This window comes from Bos indicus x Bos taurus, chromosome 9, assembly GCF_003369695.1.
Source record: "Bos indicus x Bos taurus breed Angus x Brahman F1 hybrid chromosome 9, Bos_hybrid_MaternalHap_v2.0, whole genome shotgun sequence".
Taxonomy (NCBI): Eukaryota; Metazoa; Chordata; class Mammalia; order Artiodactyla; family Bovidae; genus Bos; species Bos indicus x Bos taurus.
Genome location: NC_040084.1, coordinates 72,172,230 through 72,195,419, shown reverse-complemented (window position 1 = coordinate 72,195,419; position 23,190 = coordinate 72,172,230). Strand labels below are relative to the sequence as shown.

General features: G+C 38.9%; 2 protein-coding genes across 3 annotated transcripts in view; one reads left to right on the top strand and one right to left on the bottom strand.

Moving 5' to 3' along the window:
- The window catches only part of SLC2A12 (solute carrier family 2 member 12), a 75,844-nt gene extending 68,293 nt beyond the window's left edge, over nucleotides 1-7,551 (top strand). The window contains exons 6-7 of one of the 2 annotated variants that reach the window (XM_027551612.1): nucleotides 1,355-1,470; nucleotides 7,458-7,551. In XM_027551612.1, the coding sequence (XP_027407413.1) occupies nucleotides 1,355-1,470; nucleotides 7,458-7,468 (127 nt within the window). In that variant the 3' untranslated portion in view covers nucleotides 7,469-7,551. Of the gene's footprint in view, nucleotides 1-1,354; nucleotides 3,239-7,457 lie in introns of those variants that run through there. The other variant, XM_027551611.1, reaches the window with a different exon arrangement.
- TBPL1 (TATA-box binding protein like 1) overlaps nucleotides 3,167-23,190 on the bottom strand; it is a 41,112-nt gene continuing 21,088 nt past the window's right edge. Inside the window, exons 2-7 of the mRNA XM_027551613.1 lie at nucleotides 12,420-12,598; nucleotides 10,890-10,972; nucleotides 10,667-10,730; nucleotides 9,036-9,139; nucleotides 8,849-8,943; nucleotides 3,167-5,732 (exon numbers count right to left, since the gene is read on the bottom strand). Coding sequence (XP_027407414.1) covers nucleotides 5,653-5,732; nucleotides 8,849-8,943; nucleotides 9,036-9,139; nucleotides 10,667-10,730; nucleotides 10,890-10,972; nucleotides 12,420-12,554 — 561 coding nt within the window. The 5' untranslated portion in view covers nucleotides 12,555-12,598 and the 3' untranslated portion in view covers nucleotides 3,167-5,652. The remainder of the gene's footprint in view (nucleotides 5,733-8,848; nucleotides 8,944-9,035; nucleotides 9,140-10,666; nucleotides 10,731-10,889; nucleotides 10,973-12,419; nucleotides 12,599-23,190) is intronic.

Genomic DNA, 23,190 nt, shown 5'->3' with positions numbered 1-23,190 from the left:
ACCTTTTACCTGATTTTCAGTTCCCAAATCTGTCTACTTGACATCTTCGGTTAGAATGTCCATAGGCATCTCTAATTTAACATGACCTGCACAGAACTCTGGATTCCCAGTACCATTGACTACCCTTCTTATATTTCCTCCACAAGTCTTTTGCTTGGGGGAACCTCTGAGGCCAGAGGCTTAGGACTCATCCTAAGTGTAAGGAACAGTGTAATGTTCCTTACACTGTCAGTCTTGTTAGCTGTGAACATGCGAATATACACTTTCTACCAGTACTATTCTAACTCCAAGCCACCATCTTTTATCTGGACTAACCTCCAAACTAGTCCTCTTTCAACTTCCACCTTCTGCAGTCCATCCTCCATACAGCAGCTAGATGGATCTTTTAAAAATATGTCGTTCTTAAAGCTCAAAATCCTACTACATTTCAAATAAAATTCATGCTTCTTAATTATGGCTGCTACCTACCCCTCCAGCCTCACCTGTCATTCACATACTCGCCATGTTCTAGCCATGCTGGACTGTCCGTAACATGGTCCTTAGTTGCAGTCCTTCACATGGTTTCCTCCCTAACTTCACTCCAGTTTCTGACCAAACGTCACCTCATCTTTGGAGATGCCAGCAGTATGATAGAGTCCTCCACATCCCCACTAAGTCATTCTTTTCCCCTTTCTTGGTTTACTTTTCTCATTACACTCTTACTAGTTGAAATCATACGCTTATGTGCTTGTCTCCTTTGTTAAGATGTAAGATCCTTGAAAGCAAGGTCTTTATCTACTCCAACCACAGAACACCTGGAATGTTGTAGCCACTAAACGAACTGGATAAACCATAGGACAGTATATTTAAGGGGAGAGAAAGGTTTGAAGGTGGTCTTTTTAAAAGTAAACATAAAATATTGGAGCATGTTTCTATGCTGATGGAAATAATCTTGTAGAAATGAATTTGTTAAAGCAGGAGCAAGAGAATAACGCAGAAAGCAGAATGTGTAGACACAAATATAGGCATATTGGTAACCAGTCTGAGAAAAGGGGGGAAAAAATAAGAGGATCTTGGTTGTAATCTCCACTCATTCTACGTAAGACTACCCTTGGAATCCTTCCTTGCAGACAGGAATGCCATGGTTGTTCTGAGAAGACACCCCACCTTACCCTTTGCATGAGATCGATCAAAGGTCTGTGGTGCCCAGAATTTCGTGACACGTGGAAACTTTGCAATAAACATTGGTCTTTTTTGCACAGCTAAAACATTAAAGCCCCAGGGTGATTTTAAAAAATGATAGCCTGCACATTTTTTCCCCTCAAATACTGTAAATTAAGAATGACATTTTCATTAGTGCCTCTTTCTCTTTCAGGAACTATGTGAAAAACAACATTTGTTTTATGAGTCATCACCGGGAGGAATTAGTGCCAAAACAGCTTCAAAAAAGAAAACCCCAAGAGCAGTTCTTGGAGTCTAAAAAGCTAAGGGGTAAGGGACAGCCAAGGCAGCTTTCTTCAGAGGTCTAATGGCCTCAAAACTCTTCAAGTGTTGATACAGAAAGAGTACTTACGGTGTCTTCCTATCAATATGTGTTAGCCACGCCTGTGTTTTCTTTTCAGTGTCATAGAGCTAGTTTACAAAGGATACCCTGAAATTATAGTCTTTACTCATTACCCCACCCCCCAAAGGAGCCATGAAAGGTATTTGAGGAACAAGGTCCCAAGTGGTCTCTTTCTTACTCTGAGCAGGACACCAGGATAAAAATAATACCAGCTGGTTCAGTATTTTCCACCTTCTTCACAGAGGAGCCTTTGAAAGACGATGAACTAGTGATGAGAGCAACTTTTATCTTAAGGTTTGTTATGCATAGAGGCCTGTTGCGGCTTTATTATTCAGACACATAAGTTGTCCGAACATAAGCTTGCAGTTCTTTGCCTACCAAGACACTCCCCACACTAGGTCTTGTGTAAAAAAGAACCAAGACACAATACAGACAATTGCACACATGTTCTAGGTTAGGATGGGGTCCTGGTTAGGACTTCAGTGATCATCTCTAATTATAGTTCAACAACTATAAGGATTATCCATCTTATTTTATGAATCATGAACTACAATGTAATTCAAAATACTCTTTTATGAATTTGATGTTAGTATTACCAAGTATTAAAAAAGAAACAACTCTGCAATAGTTGAGAAAGATAAGCATTTTTCTATCCATTAAAAAATATATGAGTAGAAAGGATACTTTCAAAATCGTGGGATCATATTTATTTAGTAGTAGTTGTTAGTAAACATGAGAAAAGGAGTCAGGTCATTAGGTTATTTATCCAAATCTGTAAGTAATTAGGTTTGAGTTACTAAGTTAAGCTTGCACACGTCTCTCTTTGTAAGACTTTCATGATAACTTAGATCCATAGTTTCCTGCAGTTCTTCACACGCCTCAGGAATATCACTACCTCAAGTTACAGCCTATGGGCTATAATTGATGCTGACTTTCAGATGCTTGCAGACATAATAAATGACATCTGGACATTGGGACAATTCCCTCACTATGTTCTTTTCTATGATGAAACAGAGATCACTGACTGTACCAAAAACTTGGGTTTTCACCCACACAGTAATGGACTGCTCTTTTCTGTACTGCACCAGTTGAATTTTAAGATGTGGGGAGGCATTTTACCAATACATTTTGGTACACTAGAAAATCTACAATAAAAAACCTCAAACCATTTATGCAATAATCCATTAAATGACTTAAGCTATGGGAAACACACACAAAACATAATGAACAACCTAAGTTGAAAAAGAATACAAAAATATGATTACCCTGAAGAAAAGAGAATCCTCAGAGTCAAAAGCCCTTTTCAATTAGCCTGAAATTTTTGTATTGGCCCGTAACAAACTGTCCCAGTTTGATATAAGGAAGTAAGATCTACTGCAGCCCTTTATAATGAAATGGTCAGACTTCAGCCTCTGTAAGCAACAGTAAAACTGTATTATCAGAAACTCAGGAGAATGACTAAAAGCCCTGGTGCTGAAAAACACTATCTACATTAAAATTGGCAGGGGAACTTATGAAGAAAGATCTGCAACCTCCATTCTGCACAGTACATTTCTCACGCAAGTTAGAGCATGCATTGTTCATTTGTTCTGGAAGAAGGGAAAGTATGTTCTGTAGAGGTAATCGATTGAAGAAATTTATTAAGAACCTTCAGTGGAATTATATGCTGACATTAAAAAAGGTCAAGACAGGTAATTAATCAGTATGATGTTTTTTTCTTTGCCAAGCATCACAGATTGTAAGATACTAACAAAACTGTTAAACTGTGCAAGTTCAAACACTGTATCCATTAGCTATTTCATGGCTTAGCCATGCATTATCAATGGGCAGGAAACTGTTTATAAACTTAGTAGGTTTATCATTAAGTGATTTCAACTTCAGTATCTTAAACATTCTATTTTTCTTTTATTATTCAGAATCTGTAATGAAACAATTCTATTTTCAAGCTAATTTTTACCCAATACAACCCCAACTACAGCATTTTCACTTTCAAAAATAAAAAGGGGGAATACTTACACTTTTTATGTATATATTTACAGTTTTTATTTATAAAAAAAAATGTACAGCACTTGTGAAAAGCCAGAAGACATCAGACACACTCATTTCTTACCAGCTTTAAGTCTAGTGGGTCACACCCATGGCACTTTGCCAGGCGACACGCGAGCAGCAGCCCTGAAACCAGACCAGTTGGATTGTCTTTCTTCCACTTTTCTGAGAAAGCGTTTTGATGAGCTACTGATCTACCTAGTTTTCAAGTCACTCCAATACTGAAAAATCTTAGAACATTTGGATCTGCCTCTTGGCTATATCATCATGTTCCCCTCCAGCCCTCCTTCTCTTTTTCTTTTTCTGTGAACACTGCAGAACAGGAGATCACTTAATTACTGTTAATTAAGTTTAAGTGAAAACTCAAATTTTTCAAACAGTCTGCCCAGAACCTATAATTTTCATTGAATTTTATTCTGTATATATTTTATGAGGCTACCTAAACACAAACGTAACAAGTGAGAAAGAAGTCTGAAAATCACAATTAAGTCTCTCCCAAGAGAGAAAATATAAAAGTTAGCCCTTGCCTCCAACTTATGAAAAGTCAGAGGAAGGGCAGGGGAAGGTATTGAGAAGACAAAGATAAACATAAAATAATATGCATTGTTCAGTACAGTTTTCAAGATTTTAGAACATGGTCAGGAAAATGTACTAGAATATAGAGGTTAAAGTGTTCCAATTTTTCACAAAGGTTCCAAAACATTTTGGAAATTCAAGGTTTTAGTGGAAGACTATGTTGTATTATTATCTCTGTTAATGTTAACTGAGAACTAATATGACTCTCCACTTAGTTTTATTTCTAGGTAAAATCATTCTTAGTTAATACTCAATTGGTCGAGCACCATTACAGCTTGATACTGTTATTACCATTCCCGGGCTCATGGGTGAGCCAGAGTTACTGGTTCACAAATGCGTATTTCCTGTTAACTTTAAAGGCGCAATCCCATGTATTGAATAGTCACTCTTTAGCTTCATTCAATAAGACACAGCAAGGGGAAAGACTTATCTTGCAAAATGGCTTTCAAGTTCAAGTTGAACTGCAGTATTAATATAGTCACACTGGGGCACTTCTTGTTAAAACAGCACGTTTCAACTTCTGACAAGACTCCTAATATACAGCCTTGAGTATCAACCTCAGATTATTCTTTTCCTATAACCAGAGTTGAGTCTTTCCAGAATAACAAAGGTACATATGAGGTACAACCCATCACAGCTTTTCTTGTATTTATCTTGTAGGTAATAAGAGGTTTCTTTTTTTAAAACTACAACTCTGCAACTTTTAAAAGATGGTTAACATTTTCTACCATGTTAAATTAGCAACATAAAACATTATGCTTAATCTATAAAGTTCTACTCTGGTTCCCTACAATTTATATACAGGTTTTCATTTCTAATCTTCAAGAAAAAAAAAAATTCCTATTTGATATTTGGTAACAGAGCATTAAAAGATACTATACACATATGGCATATTTACAAAATACACTTCAAAACGAAGCTGACACACTTTAGCAAAAGTCTAAGCTTGCATAGATTAAAAAAAAGAATTATGAATACAATTTTTGTTAAAATAGAAAAATGGGGAATAAAAGTTATAGAATGGATATGAAGAGAGATCTTTTCCAAACTTTTATTTGTGCACATTCAATTGAAAAAGGTAACTTTTACAGGTTCTTTGGTGCCCATATTCAGCATACAAAAATGTAAAAGACTATTCACAAATAAAACACATTAGCTCAAACTGGAAAAAAATAATGACAACAACAAAACGATCTGCGGTAGTGCACACGGTGACAGCTCTGCTCACGGGGACATGAAAATTACTGCGAAAATAAATAGAAATGTCCTTTTGTAAAAGCAGCAATGTCATGTCTTGTAAACTTCCTTTTTATATTACAGCAAGGTTTGACATAAAATCCAAAGGGCCTGGAGCTTACACTGTAGCCGTGAAAGAATAAAAGAGTCTATTTCCTCAGTTACTGTTGGTCCGGTTTTCCTTTTGAGTCCAATGTGCAGCAGGTTTTAAAAGGTGCTCAGTTAAGGATTCTAACCAATTAAGTGGTGAATTATAAAATCTCTTTCCTGCTTTCAAACACAAATGGGTAAATCTGTTCCACAGCAGTAGCAACAGCCTTTACATTGGGTCCTGCAACAACACAATGGAGGAAGAGGTGAGAAGAGGCAGAAGAAAACTAGGAAAAGCTGATTTCCCAGAATTACAAAGAACTGAGTACTTTAGAATATCAGGTTGTTCTTTTAAAAATCTACACTTATATAACTGTACACATAGTAAGAACCAAGAAATACAACTTTTTACGAACAATTAAAGGGAATCAAACATAAAATGATGTTATTCATCTTGGTTTGGGCACCATTGTGAAAATAAAGTATATTAAACACACACACATACAAAGTCACAGAGCAAATACGAATTGCTAAAATATGCTCATTAAAGGAAGGGAAAACAAACGGAACTAGACAACTATTAATAATATTATCCTTTTGGTCACTGTAGCCTAGCTTCTGGTTAGGCTACGACTAAAGCTCATCACAGGAGTATCAAGGAACCCAGCAGAAGTAAACAAAGCTGCTACCAGAGTTGGGAAACCAGAGGGCTGTTATAAACTGCACAGTCTGAACATCCCTACAGATTTACCACTATCTGGTATTCACATCTTTATTACTAATCTGGTCATTCAGCTTACATCCTTACATCCTTACAGCTTACATCCCTGGTGGCTCAGTGGAAAAGAGCCAATGCAGGAGATGCCAGTTTGATTCTTGAATTGGGAAGATCCCCTGAGAAGGAAATGGCAACCCACTTCAGTATTCTTGGCTGGGAAATCCCATGGACAGAGGAATTTGGCAGGATACAGTTCATGGGGTCCCAAAGAGTCAGACATGACTTAGTGACTGAACAATAACTGCCAATTAAAAACAAAAAAGCACCAGGGGATGGGTGATGCAATATATTTATTAATCCATACAATGCTAAGAATAACTTTAAAATAAGTAAGCTTTCATCTAAATAGGTAAAAATATATATAGAAAAGAAAGTGAAAAATAGTTTCATAAAATCTATTTTGAATAAACACATGTATTTCCCCCCACTAACATTTACACTTACTTTTTGAAAGATCCTAAAAATGTACATATGCATCCACTGGGAACCCTTTCCTGACTCACCTCAGTCCCTCCAGAGACTAGAGCTCTGCCTGTCGGGACCACTCAGAATGTGTCCACTGAACCAACAGATCAGAGGGTATTCCAGATGTTAATATATAATGCATAATAGGTAACCAGGTCAATGGTCTTCAGTTTGCCATTGTGTTAATTATCTATTAACTTAATATACATATTTTACATAAGCATTATTTTATTCCATACTTCTTGTTGTTTTGTCACTAAGTCGTGTCTGACTTTTTTGCAACCCCATGGACTATAGCCCACCAGGCTCTTCAGTGCATGGGATTTCCCAGGTAAGAATACTGGAGTGGGTTGCTATGTCCTTCTCCAGGGAATCTTCCCAACCCAGGGATCAAACCGAGTCTCCTGCTTGACAGGCAGATTCTTTACCACTAAGCCACCAGGGAAGCCCAAGTCTATACTTAGCAAGGACTTTATATATTTTAGAACCTCTGTGAAATCTGAGCTCCAAAGTGTACACACCCAAAGAAGGAAAGAAAGAGACTTGTTCCCCATGATCCTGGCAAGAGCCTTTAAAAGTCTCCAAGGAAGATGTGAAAACCCAAGGATGAATAAAAACTAAAGCCTTTCTATTGAAGGTTTATAGGTATATTTTCCTTTAAGGATTAATGAAATAAAAAGAAAATTCAAGGACCTAAAGAAATTTTCCTTAATTTTCCCAAAGGTTGGACCTGACTCCAAAGTACTGTCTGCTGCTGCTGCTAAGTTACTTCAGTCATGTCCGACTCTGTGCGACCCCATAGACGGCAGCCCACCAGGCTCCCCCGTCCCTGGGATTCTCCAGGCAAGAACACTGGAGTGGGTTGCCATTTCCTTCTCCAATGCATGAAAGTGAAAAGTGAAAGTGAAGTCGATCAGTTGTGTCCGACCCCCAGCGACCCCATAGACTGCAGCCCTCTAGGCTCCCCCATCCATGGGATTTTCCAGGCAAGAGTACTGGAGTGGGGTGCCATGAACAATTTATAACCACAATACCATTTAAAAAAAATCACCCTGCATGCTAAATGCTACCCTTTGACATCTATGCCTACTCTTTTGAAATCACCTCTTCCAAATAATTAAAAAGACTTGAAAGATATAACAAAATACACATTACAAATAGATACCAATTATATTTGAATATTCTGCTCATGTAAAACCTCTATGAAGTTCATAAAATAGGCTTCTCTTGAGTATTTTAAATGCAAGACATCATAAACTTAAAAACAATGTATAAAAACACATACTAGAATATTCTTAATTCCAAACTGAAAACCCAAATGTCCATGGAACAACAGATTCACACACTGGGTACTAAACAGCAATAAGAATGACTGATCCACAACTATGTGGAACAATACAGATGAATCTACTAAGGTAATGAAGAAGATAAAGAAGACAGACATAAAACTGTATACATAAGATTTCAAAGTAGTATATAAAAGCAGGTTAAACTCATCTACTGTGTTTGCCAACAAAGGTCTGTAGAGTCAAAGCTATGGTTTTTCCAATAGTCCTGTACAGATGTGAGAGTTGGATCATATGGAAGGCTGAGTGCTGAAGAATTGATGCTTTTGAACTGTGGTGCTGGAGAAGACTCTTGAGAGTCCCCTGGACAGCAAGGAGATCAAACCAGTCAATCCTAAATGAAATTAATCATGAATATTCATCGGAAGGACTGATGCAGAAGCTGAAGCTCCAATACATTGGCCACCTGATGTGAAGAGCCGACTCATTGGAAAAGACTCTGATGCTGGAAAAGATTGAAGGCAGGAGAAGAAGGGGGCAACAGAGGATGAGATGGTTGGACGGCATCACTGACTCAATGGACATGAGTTTGCGCTAACTCTGGGAAATGGTGAAGAACAGGGAGCCTGGCGTGCTATAGTCCATGGGGTTGCAAAGAGTCAGACATGACTTAGTAGCTGAACAACAACAACTGTGTTAAAAATGAGGAGACTGGCTCTCTGAGGAAGGCAGAAGGGAAAAAGCATACTTCATCTCTATTTTGGTATGAACACCTCCTTATCTCATTCAATCCATAATTGACAACTTGGTTTCAATAAAATAAAATACCTGTTACTGTGATACTTCCTGTTGAAAAAATCTGTAATGTAGCTCTTAGCGATTTTATCCGATAGCACACAGCAGGATGAAGCTCAGGTTCGTAACTATACCAAAAGAGCCAAAATTAATATAAATATTTATAGACTGACAAGTAATTTCAAATTTGGTAAGTTACGTTGATTCTTTGAAGACCTACCTGGCATGAGGTCTATTGTTCTTTGTGAATTCTGGCAAACGGATTTCAAACGGCATGTTACACACTGCCAAAACGTTAACAACCTTAAAATCTGTAAATATTACCTTTAGGAGAGAAGTAAAACCAATGAATTATTTTGAAACAAACAAAAAAACCTTACTCATCATGGCAATCTTAATTTTAAATCTTAAATTTTAATCCTTAAAAATAAGAGCAAACAAGATAAATAGAAACATTTCAAGCATGGTTTAATATTTGAAGTTACCAGAGACTCCTTAATGCTGTAATTAAAGCGGGGAGGCGGGGAGCTCAAAAACTTTATTGAAAAATAAACAAAGCCTGAGATAACTGCATGAATAAAATAGTACATCTGGGTCTTCTGAATCTTATTTTAAGACTGTACTTTAAACGGGATATTTAATCTACCGGTGTAAGAGGGAGAACGGTGAGGAAACATTAAAGCAGATTCCTCCAAAAAGAGTCAAAATGGAAAAGCTGTCATTTCAAACTCAAAAAGCAGTGGACACTGAGCTCCAAAGGCCAGACTTTTTCTTATACACAGTAAGGTAGAATCACGTTTCTGCAAATTTAGTTAGATGTTTGCTCTTTTGGGGGGACAGAATGAGGAACAGAGTGACAAAACTGTGTCTTTAACTCACTGGGATTTCTCGCAACATCTCTAATGTAAAAGAGGCTCCAAGGCTGAAAATAATGTCCTCTCAATATTAATAACTTTAGCCACTTCTGCCAATGTTTTAATGGTTTTACCCTGTTATCCTTTCAACTGTTCCTAGTAAAACCGCAAATCTGGATGAACTAACTATCCTCTAACTCAGCACAGCCACAAAGCAGTGAGAGAAAGTCAAGAGACGTGCCCAGTGGCCCTGCCATCAGTCTCGGCTCTCTACTGTACTCTTGGCCAGCACCAACACCCCCACACCCCCCAGCACCTCGGGGCCTGCTTAGCACCTTCCACCTCAGGGGAGACTGCAGTCATCAGAGAGAAACTTGACCCCCATCCCCTCCCACCCAAATCCCAAACTGCCTAGGCCCATCTCTTTTTCTTTTACTTACTCATCATTTCTAAGTGACCCAGCGAGTCCAGGATACATATTCACCTTATTCAAAGTTATGCCTCCAGAAATTATATTTTATAAGGCTGACCTGCTAGAGATGGTCACCTTACAAGGCTGAGAGCCTGCTAAGCAGTGTGTACATGTCAACAGGGTCCTGTGGCTCTCGCTCATCATCCTGACACAGCATTCTTGTGATGATCAAACACAGATTGTGTGTGTGCATGTGTGTGTGAGAGTGTGAATGAGAGAGAGAGAGAGAGAAGTGAAAAATGTAAGGAGTTGTAAAGCAGTTAATGTATAAGGAAACACGTCTCTTTGGGAAAGCAATTTGTGAAAAAGCCAGGATCCCACACAAACATCCACGTGGGCAAAGTCTGCCACTACAGTTTTGAGCTGAAGGACAGAATTACACAACTTAAAAAAAGGTCAATCATAAGAGGGGACTTCTTCAAATCATTAAATAAGATATATATATATATATATATATATATATATAAAATTTACAGAAATAAATTTTTGGATATCTGCAGCTTGGATAGCTTTTGAAAACATTACCTGAAATCCTAGTTTCTGGAGACTACGGGCTAAACGTCTGGCACCAAATTTAGCTTCTTCTTCACTATGGTTTGAAAGAAAGAAAAAGATTATCAGTTACACAGGAAACAAATTGTACACTGAGGAACACAACACACTGTACATGTGATTTTGTTTTCAAGTCTGGAAAAATATCTTTCCCATGAGGGGCAAATTAAAAAGTAAAAACCCAAGTAACATTTACCTTGTTGCTCCAGTGCAAATAATTTTTCCTGAGGACCAAATTGTAGCTGTAATTCTAGGCTTTCTAAGCTTCATTAATACTTTCTGCAAAAAGAAAAGAAAACCAAAAACCCAACAGCTTGGTTAATTTCCACACATGGTTCTACTCTGTGTGGCCATTTTACGTTTAAATACTACTTCAAGCTTACCCAAGACTGAAATAACTGTTCTCCAAACCACCCACTCTGAAATCAAGAACCACACTGAACATAAAGAACATATTAAGTCAAAAGGACATTTAATTAATAAAAAATTCAAGGCCTGTATATATCTCTCACTATATACTTGAAATCAATGTACTACAAATACACATTCCAACTTCTCACTCTGCTCACATAACTGGAATTTGCAATTTCCATGGATTCTCGAACATGCCAAATTGTGCATGCCTTAGGACCTTGTTACTTTCTTCTGGTATTCTCTTCCTTCAGTGTTCTCACTTCATTCAGGTCTCTCACCAGATGTCATCTCTACAGAGACCTTCCCTGACCATTTCACCAAAACACCCATCCCTTCACCCCTCTGTGACTTCTAACCCTGCTTTTCTCTGCTTCATGGTGCTTATTACTTTCTTCTGTGTCTTACAGCTGATATGCCTATTACATATTCATGACTGATGTGCAAATCTTGAATGCAGGAGGAAGTTTGGAGCTGGAGATGTAATTTTAGATTCCTTAGAAATGAAAGGCACTTAAAGCTATGGATTTGGACTAAATTATCTATAGTGTGAGTGTAAATAGGTCAGGGACTAAGATCCAAGATAACATGTGAATTTAAATTTTCATGGCAACTTTTCATTTATGGCAATATTTAAGAAATGGCCATAATATATAAAAGAGCTAAATGTTTTACTGAATATGAAACAAAAAAAGGAATTGGACATTTCTTCTTAATACTCTTGACATTTTGAGTTCCTCTCTTTCTCTGTCATATATTATTAAACTACAAAGCTAGTAAACCTGGGGAGACCCAATTTATCACAGGCTCAAAATAAAATTTGAGCTAAAATAGATTATAAAATTTCTTACCTAAGTGGCTGAGAAACAGAGTTTTTTCTTCATTTAGTTGTCTTTCACTACCAGCTTGTCCATCGACTCAAGACATAAACCTTCCCAGGAATAATGACTTGTCTGCCATATGGCATGCTCAAATTTCAATGCAGCATTAAGCCTGTCCCTCTCTTTTTAGCAGATTATTTACTTCTTTTTAAAAGTGAAGATGGCATTATTGATGAACATGAAAATCTTTAATTGTGACTCACTGAAATTTTTAATTGAATTCATCTGTACTTCATTTCTAGCCTGAAGAACTAATGCAAATTTACCAAGATATACTGGCATCTAATTTTTAGAGCTTCAGCAGGGCCTTCATACCCATTCTTAATTTTTATAATAAATGTATAAGGTATTGTCCTCATTCTTTACTTAGTATGTCATTCACAGCACTATACAATTAGGCTATGTAGCACACATGACAAAAATCAGATACTTACTCCAACATCACGCTTATAAATTACGTTTGCTCCCTCTAAAGCAATCTTCCTTAAGTTCAAATGGCATCTTGTTCTAAAAACACATACTACATTTGTAATTAGAATGTCCAGTGCAACATCACTGTCTGCATCCATTGGGGTAGTTTAAAAACTTGGCTTCCCACCACGAAGATCACATCCTGAGAAATAAAAACAAACAAATAATTGAACTCAAATGTTCTGTTACTGTTAATATTTTCGTCACAAGGAATTGAAAACTAAAATGCAAGAAGTAGATCTCTATTTTTTATTTTTCAAATGTTATTCAAATCACGTCCTTTCTTTTCCCCATGAAAAAGGTCACTTTCTAAAAGATAACATGTCATAGAAAGTCTTTGAAAACCTGAATCTAACTTTTATTCCTTAAAACCAATCAGTAACTTTTACATGCCAGGAACTTGCCAGACTTAACTCTTGCAACTCGCCTTTACAGCCACCACTTTCCAGGTGTGTCACGGCTACGGTGATTCTCCAAACACACCATGTTCAAGGGCTGGACTCTATGCGGTCCCAATGTCCAACCATTAATGGGACTAAAACCCACCTCATACAACTTGAAAGGGCTATATAAAGAATGACCTACTTTTTCTCTATTCTGGTAGGGCCACTGACTTTCTTAAGTTTTAAGACACAGCAATGTTAATAATAACATTCATTAACAGACTTTCTTCATTTACTAGTCATTAATTCATTAATCACTTACTGAAAACCTCTACACACTGAAGAGACTGGAGAAAAACAGAAATAAGGCAAGGCCTTTCGTCCTGAAGCAGCTCACCGGGCTGTGTACGTACGGGGAATCTCTAACAAACAACTGCTCAGCACAATACCACTTTTACCAAGATCCCAACCTTACAGACTGCACATCTTTTCAAAACAATGCCAGGATCATTTCCAAAAGCAAACGAAAATGAGCCCTAGTTTTTACTAAGTACACGATCTAAGTCCGGCTAAAATATTTTCTCTTTGAGTATCCACATCTTAAAAAATAAGCAATGGTAATTCAGTTGACCTATCCCACAAAGAGAAAAACCAGAAAATGGTAACAATGCTATTATAATTATCTTTATAATTCCTTGAAGCACAATATGAAAAAGAACTAGTATTCTTTATAAGGATTCAAATTATTATATGACTAAAAAATGAAGCCAAGAGTCCAAATTTAAAAAAAAAATTCTACCTTGTTTTTCTGCCTTTTAGTTTCTGGTAGGACACAATGAGAAGTCAGGTGGAGACTTTTAGCATCTCTCTAGGATCCTACAGCATTGAACTCTGTGTATCATTTGAACCCCAACTTCATTCTATTTTCTTTCTTCTATTTAGTTCAATCTACCTATCTTTTTGTTTTTCTGTTCTTTGTGCTTGAGCAACCTCAAATGATTCTTGGGTACAAGAGGCGGGGACAGGGGTGGCAGTGGCATCTGAGGGATAGATACATAGGTGGACAGATTAATAAACAGAGGACGGAAGCAGTTATAAGTGACGATCTTTTAAGTGCACATTCAACGTTCGACTCACCACTGACTATTCGGAGGACACGGGCCAATTATACCATCTATCTGTGTCTTGGTTTTCTCACCTATGCCATGAAATGGACAGTGCCTAACAGATAGTGCCATGGGAATTACATAAAATGTATGAAAAGTACTTAACACATAACACATATACTTGGAAAATAGTAACACAAAAAATAACAGTGATTAGGGGTAAAAGTTTAAGTCCAAGTCCACAGGTAGAGCAGAAGTTTCTTAGCCGTCACTTTGCATGATTGTATCATAACCCAGATATTGCTCCACTTGCTACTTTCCTATTAGAACTCTGAAATAACTGTGAGGCAGAGGCTCCTGACTGCTCACCCCAACACCCATTTCACCCCTCCTTCACAATGAACAGAACCCAGATGTCTAGCTGGATACATTGTGGCAGGAAAAAAAAAATTCTATACATTTTAGCCTCCCTGGCAACAGACATTTCCCAAGAGGACACAAGCGCTGCACTGTCAAAGAAACGTAAAACACTATGGCTTCATGACTTTTGAGAAGCCTGCTCAGAGGGACCGAATTAACCAGAAGACCCTTTTGCCTTTCTGCTCTTCTTCACTCTTGCTGGATGGAGTCTGGATGTGAGGGCTGGAATTCAAGAAGCCATTCGGGATCATGAGATGGGCACGGAAGAACAGTAAGAGAAGGAGCCTGTGACCCTGATACTGTGAAACTCCTTGTCACCCCCATCATTTTCTAATTCTAGACTTTATGAATGTGAGGGGGAAATCAATTTCTATTTTAAGCCCTCCTGGTGGACTTTAGCTATATGCAGCCAAATCTAATCCTGACTGATACACATCCCAAGATAAGAGGCCACAAAAAGCATGACTTAAAAGAGAAATTACATATTAAGGAACTATGTTGAATTTACCGCCTCACACAGACTTTTTACATCAAACAGGCTAAAACAAATGATTCAGATCTCCTACTCTGAGTATTAACTGCTGAACTGTCTGGAAAGACTACAAGGATAACATACAAGGTAAAAATAAGTCAAGAAACAAGGGGGAACGCAAACTTTGAGAATGCAAAGAAGCCTTGAAATTAATCAAAATTTGATGATAGTTTCCATACATTAGCAACTTAAAATCTAAAAATAAAGTCATGGGCATAGATAAGTTAGGAAGTATTCATATTTTAGATAAGCATCCTAGCAAACAGTCTCAGAAGATATATCATTGATTTAAGAGGTTTTAAATCAAGAGTAAAATATGAGAAAGTCATTACTAAGGAAAACAAAGAGGCAGGAATACTACATGAAAACTCCAGATTTTTAAAGCAGTACTAAAAAAGAGATGCATTTGCAAACAGTTTATCTATCTTGTAAAACAAGAGTAGTACTGAGTATTAAAAAGATTCACTTCTTACAGCTAAGCACTTCATATCACTTTTAAGTAGGATAATTCAAATGGCAATCTAGTGAAAGAGACAAATCTCAATTTCTACAGAGCATCTGACAGCCTATCATAGTCCTTCCAATTCTGAATGAAGCTAAATCATTTATCAATGTGTGAAAAATTCTACCTGAGTAAACTTAACTCTCAGCATTAAAGAGGAATGAATTGATTATCTCTAAAATTAGTTCAGAAGGCTTACATTATTCCTAAAACATACACATAACTTTTTTATTAATTAATTTAAATCACTGCAAATGGTGACTGCAGCCATGAAATTAAAAGACGCTTGCTCCTTGGAAGAAAAGCTATGACAAATTTAGACAGCATATTAAAAAGCAGAGACATCACTTTGCCTACAAAGCTCTATAAAGTCAAAGCTATGGTTTTTCCAGTAGTTATGTATGGATGTGAGAGCTGGACTATAAAGAAAGCTGAGCACTGAAGAACTGATGCTTTTAAACTGTGGTGTTGGAGAAGACTGTTGAGAGTCCCTTGGACTACAAGGAGATCCAACCAGTCCATCCTAAGGGAGATCAGTCCTGAATGTTCACTGGAAGGACTGATGTTGAAGCTGAAACTCCAATACTTTGGCCACCTGAAGTGAAGAACTGACACACTGGAAAAGACCCTGATGCTGGGAAAGACTGAAGGCAGGAGGAAAAGGGGACGACAGAGGATGAGACGGTTGGATGGCATCACTGACTTGATGGACATGAGTTTGAGCAAGCTCCAGGAATTGGTGATGGACAGGGAAGCCTGGTGTGCTGTAGTCCATGGGGTTGCAAAGAGTTGAACATGACTGAGCAACTGAACTTAGTTTTTAATTGAAGGATAACTGCTTTACAGAATTTTGTTGTTTTCTGTTAAACCTCAACATGAATCAGCCATAGGTATACATATGTCCCCTTCCTCATGAACCTCCCTCCCATCTCCCTCCCCACCCCACCCCTCTAGGCTGATATAGAGCTCCTGTTTGAGTTCCCTGAGACATATAGCAAATTCCCATTGGCTATCTATTTTACATATTATAATGTAGTTTCCATGTTACTCTCTCCATACATCTCACCCTCTCCTCTCCTCTCCCCATGTCCATAAGTCAGTTCTCTATGTCTGTTTCCCCACTGCTGCCCTGAAAATAAATTCTTTGGTACCATCTTTCTAGATTCCGTATATATGCATTAGTATACGATATTTATCTTTCTCTTTCTGATTCTGTATAATAGGCTCTAGGTTCATCCACCTCATTGGAACTGATTCAACGGTGTTCTTTTTTATGGCTGAGTAATATTCCATTCAAAAACCAATACCCAGCTGTGGATGTAACTGGTGATAGAAGCAAGGTCTGATGCCATTAAGAGCAATATTGCATAGGAACCTGGAATGTCAGGTCCATGAATCAGGGCAAAGTGGAAGTGGTCAAACAAGAGATGGCAAGAGTGAATGTTGACATTCTAGGAATCAGCGAACTAAAATGGACTGGAATGGGTGAATTTAACTCAGATGACCATTACATCTACTACTGCGGGCAAGAATCCCTCAGAAGAAATGGAGTAGCCATCATGGTCAACAAAAGAGTCCGAAATGCAGTACTTGGATGCAATCTCAAAAACGACAGAATGATCTCTGTTCATTTCCAAGGCAAACCATTCAATATCACAGTAATCCAAGTCTATGCCCCAACCAGTAACACTGAAGAAGCTGAAGTTGAATGGTTCTATGAAGACCTACAAGACCTTTTAGAACTAACACCCAAAAAAGATGTCCTTTTCATTATAGGGGACTGGAATGCAAAAGTAGGAAGTTAAGAAACACCTGGAGTAACAAGCAAATTTGGCCTTGGAATACGGAATGAAGCAGGGAAAAGACTAATAGAGTTTTGCCAAGAAAATGCACTGGTCATAGCAAACACTCTCTTCCAACAACACAAGAGAAGACTCTACACATGGACATCACCAGATGGTCAACACCCAAATCAGATTGATTATATTCTTTGCAGCCAAAGATGGAGAAGCTCTATACAGTCAACAAAAACAAGACCAGGAGCTGACTGTGGCTCAGACCATGAACTCCTTATTGCCAAATTCAGACTGAAATTGAAGAAAGTAGGGAAAACCAATAGACCATTCAGGTATGACCTAAATCAAATCCCTTATGATTATACAGTGGAAGTGAGAAATAGATTTAAGGGCCTAGATCTGGTAGATAGAGTGCCTGATGAAAATGAGGTTCATGACAATGTACAGGAGACAGGGATCAAGACCATCCCCATGGAAAAGAAATGCAAAAAAGCAAAATGGCTGTCTGGGGAGGCCTTACAAATAGCTGTGAAAAGAAGAGAAGCGAAAAGCAAAGGAGAAAAGGAAAGATACAAGCATCTGAATGCAGAGTTCCAAAGAATAGCAAGAAGAGATAAGAAAGCATTCCTCAGCAATCAATGCAAAGAAATAGAGGAAAACAACAGAATGGGAAAGACTAGAGATCTCTTCAAGAAAATTAGAGAAACCAAGGGAACATTTCATGCAAAGACGGGCTCGATAAAGGACAGAAATGGTATGGACCTAACAGAAGTAGAAGATATTAAGAAGAGGTGGCAAGAATACACAGAAGAACTGTACAAAAAAGATCTTCACGACCCAGATAATCACGATGCTGTGATCACTCACCTAGAGCCAGACATCCTGGAATGTTAAGTCAAGTGGGCCTTAGAAAGCATCACTACAAACAAAGCTAGTGGAGGTGACGGAATTCCAGTTGAACTGTTTCAAATCCTGAAAGATGATGCTGTGAAAATGCTTCACTCAATATGCCAGCAAATTAGGAAAACTCAGCAGTGGCCACAGGACTGGAAAAGGTCAGTTTTCATTCCAATCCCAAAGAAAGGCAATGCCAAAAAATGCTCAAACTACTGCACAATTGCACTCACCTCACATGCTAGTAAAGTAATGCTCAAAATTCTCCAAGCCAGGCTTCAGCAATATGTGAACTGTGAACTTCCTGATGTTCAAGCTGGTTTTAGAAAAGGCACAGGAACCAGAGATCAAATTGCCAACAGCCGCTGGATCATGGAAAAAGCAAGCGAGTTGCAGAAAAACATCTATTTCTGCTTTAATGACTATGCCAAAGCCTTTGACTGTGTGGATCACAATAAACTGTGGAAAATTCTGAAAGAGATGGGAATGCCAGACCACCTGACCTGCCTCTTGAGAAATCTGTATTCAGGTCAGGAAGCAACAGTTAGAACTGGACACAGACCAACAGACTGGTTCCAAATAGGAAAAGGAGTTCATCAAGGCTGTATATTGTCACCCTGCTTATTTAACTTCTATGCAGAGTACATCATGAGGAACACTGGACTGGAAGAAACATAAGCTGGAATCAAGATTGCTGGGAGAAATATCAATAACCTCAGATATGCAGGTGACACCACCCTTATGGCAGAAAGTGAAGAGGAACTCAAAAGACTCTTGATGAAAGTGAAAGAGGAGAGTGAAAAAGTTGGCTTAAAGCTCAACATTCAGAAAATGAAGATCATGGCATCCGGTTCCATCACTTCTTGGGAAATAGATGTGGAAACAGTGGAAACAGTGTCAGACTTTCTTTTTTGGGGCTCCAAAATCACTGCAGATGGTGACTGCAGCCATGAAATTAAAAGCCGCTTACTCCTTGGAAGGAAAGTTATGACCAACTTGGATAGCATATTCAAAAGCAGGGACATTACTTTGCCAACAAAGGTCCATCTAGTTAAGGCTATGGTTTTTCCTGTGGTCATGTATGGATGTGAGAGTTGGACTGTGAAGAAGGCTGAGCGCTGAAGAATTGATGCTTTTGAACTGTGGTGTTGGAGAAGACTCTTGAGAGTCCCTTGGACTGCAAGGAGATCCAACCAGTCCATTCTGAAGCAGATCAGCCCTGGTATTTCTTTGGAAGGAATGATGCTGAAGCTGAAACTCCAGTACTTTGGCCACCTCATGTGAAGAGCTGACTCACTGGAAAAGACTCTGATGCTGGGAGGGATTGGGAGCAGGAGGGGAAGGGGACGACAGAGGATGAGATGGCTGGATGGCATCACTGACTCGATGGACGTGAGTCTGAGTGAACTCTGGGAATTGGTGATGGACAGGGAGGCCTGGCGTGCTGCGATTCATGGGGTCGCAAAGAGTCGGATATGACTGAGCGACTGAACTGAACTGAATATTCCATTGTGTATATGTACCACAACTTCTTTATCCACTCATCTGTTGATTGACATCTAGGTTGCTTCCATGTTCTAGCTATTGTAAACAGTGCTGCAAGGAACATTGAGGTCATTTGTCTTTTTCAATTTTGGTTTCCTCAGGGTATATGCTTAGGAGTGGGACTGTTGTGTCATATGGTAGCAGGGCAGGGGGCACTGAATGCAGCAGAGCATGCAGGGGACCTTTGAAGGAAGTTGCTATTATCTTCATTACCTTCACCATAGTTTGCCTCCAGGTCAAAAAAGAGCCAGAGAACACTGCCTCCCTCATCAACAGAAAACTGGATTAAAGATTTACTGAGCATGGCCCTGCCCATTAGAGCAAGACCCAGTTTCCCCCGTCAGTCTCTCCCATCAGGAAGCTTCCATAAGCCTCATTATCCATCAGAGGGCAGACAGAATGAAAATCACAATCACGGAAAACTAATCAAACTGATCACATGGACCACAGGCTTGTCTAATTCAATGAAACCATGAGCCATGCCACGTAGGGCCACCCAAGATGGATGGGTCATGCTGGAGAGTTCTGACAAAATGTGATCCACTGGAGAAGGGAATGGCGAACCGCTTCAGTATTCTTGCCTTGAGAACCCCATGAACAGTATGAAAAGGCAAAATGATAGGACACTGAAAGAGGAACTCCCCAGGTTGGTAGGTGCCCAAATTGCTACAGATCAGTGGAGAAATAACTCCAGAAAGCATGAAGAGACAGAGCTAAAGCAAAAACAACACCCAGTTGTGGATGTGACTGGTGATGGAAGTAAAGTCCAATGCTGCAAAAAACAATACTGCATAGGAACCTGGAATGTTAGGTCCACGAATCAAGACAAATTGGAAGTGGTGAAACAGGAGATGGAAAGAGTGAACATCGACATTTTAGGAATCAGTGAACTAAAATGGACTGGAATGGGTGAATTTAACTCAGATGATCATTATATCTACTACTGTGGGCAAGAATCCCTTAGAAGAGATGGAGTAGCCATCATAGTTAACAAAAAAAGTCCAAAATGCAGTTCTTTGGTGCAATCTCAAAAATGACGGAATGATCTCTGTTCGTTTCCAAGGCAAACCATTCAGTATCACAGTAATCCAAGTCTAGGCTCCAACCAGTAATGCTGAAGAAGCTGAAGTTGAATGGTTCTATGAAGACCTACAAGACCTTCTAGAACTAACACCAAAAAACGATGTCTTCTTCATCATAGGGGACTGGAATGCAAAATTAGGAAGTCAAGAAACACCTGGAGTAACAGGCAAATTTGGCCTTGGAGTACAGAATGAAGCAGGGCAAAGGCTAACAGAGTTTTCCCAAGAGAAACCACTGGCCATAGCAAACACCCACTTCCAATAACACAAGAAAAGCCTCTATGCATGGACATCACCAGATGATCAATATCAAAATCATAATGACTATATTCTTTGCAGCCAAAGATGATACAGTCAGCAAAAATAAGACCGGGAGCTGACTGTGGCTCAGATCATGAACTCCTTATTGCCAAATTCCAACTTAAATTGAAGAAAGTAGGGAAACCACTGGACCATTCAGGTATGACTTAAATCAAATCCCTTACAATTATACAGTGGAAGTGACAAATAGATTCAAGGGATTAGATCTGCTAGACAGAGTGCCTGAAGAACTATGGACGGAGGTTGGTGATACTGTACAGGAGGCAGTGATCAAGACCATGCCCAAGAAAAAGAAATGCAAGAAGGCAAAATGGCTGTTTAAAGAGGCCTTACAAATTGCTGAGAAGAGAAGCTAAAGGCAAAGGAGAAAATGAAAGATATAGCCATTTGAATGCAGAGTTCCAAAGAATAGCAAGGAGAGATAAGAAAGTCTTCCTCAGTGATCAATGCAAAGAAATAGAGGAAAACAATAGAATGGGAAAGACTAGAGATCTCTTCAAGAAAATCAGAGATACCAAGGGAAGATTTCATGCAAAGATGGGCTCGATAAAGAACAGAAATGGTATAGGCCTAACAGAAGCAGAAGATGTTAAGAAGAGGTGATAAGAATACACAGAAGAACTGTACAAAAAAGATTTTCATGACCCAGATAACCACAATGGTGTGATCACTCATCTAGAGCCAGACATCTTGGAATATGAAGTCAGGTGGGCCTTAGGAAGCATTACTACGAACAAAGCTAGTGGAGGTGATGGAATTTCAGCTAAGCTATTTCAAATCCTAAAAGATGATGCTGTGAAAGTGCTGCAGTCAATATGCCAGTAAATTTGGAAAACTCGGCAGTGGCCACAGGACTGGAAAAGGTCAGTTTTTATTCAAATCCCAAAGAAAGGCAATGCCAAAGAATGCTCAAACTACTGCACAATTGCACTCATCTTACACGCTAGCAAAGTAATGCTCAAAATCTTCCAAGCCAGGCTTCAACAGTATGTGAATCTTGAACTTCCAGATGTTCAGATTCTAGATTTAAAAGAGGCAGAGGAACCAGAGATCAAATTGCCAACATCCGCTGGACCACATATAAAGTAAGAGAGTTCTAGAAAAATATCTACTTCTGCTTTATTGACTACACCAAAGCCTTTGACTGTGTGGATCACAATAGACTGTGGAAAATGCTTAAAGAGATTGGAATACCAGATCACCTTACCTGCCTCCTGAAAAATCTGTATGCAGGTCAAGAAGCAACAGTTAGAACTGGACATGGGACAACAGACTGGTTCCAAATTGGGAAAGGAGTACATCAGGCTGTATATTGTCACCCTGCATATTTAACTTATATGCAGAGTACATCTCTGCATATAAGTACAGAGTGAAATGCCAGGCTGGATGAAGCACAAGCTGGAATCAAGACTGCCGGGAGAAATATCAGTAACTTCAGATATGCAGATGACACCACCCATGGCAGAAAGCAAAGAACTAAAGAGCTTTTTGATGAAAGTGAAAGAGGAGAGTGAGAAAGTTAGCTTAAAACTCAACATTCAGCAAACTAAGATCATGGCATTTCGTCCCATTCAGTCAGTTCAGTTCAGTTCAGTCGCTCAGTCGTGTCCGACTCTTTGCGACCTCATGAATCGCAGCATGCCAGGCCTCCCTGTCCATCACCAACTCCCGGAGTTCACTCAGACTCACGTCCATCGAGTCAGTGATGCCATCCAGCCATCTCATCCTCTGTCGTCCCCTTCTCCTGCCCCCAATCCCTCCCAGCATCAGAGTCTTTTCCAGTGTGTCAACTCTTCGCATGAGGTGGCCAAAGTTCTGGAGTTTCAGCTTCCATTACTTCATGGCGATTAGATGAGGAAACAATGGAAAGAAACAGTGAGTGACTTTATTTTTTGGGGCTCCAAAATCACTGCAGATGATATAGCCATGAAATTCAAAGACGCTTGCTCCTTGGAAGAAAAGCTATGACAAACCTAGACAGCATGTTAAAAAGCAGAAACATTACTTTGCCAAAAAGGTCCATCTAGTCAATGCTCTGGTTTTTCCAGTAGTCATGTATGGATGTGAGAGCTGGACTATAAAGAAATGAACTGTGGTGTTGGAGAAGACTCTGGAGAGTCCTTGGGACCACAAGGAGATCAAACCAGTCAATC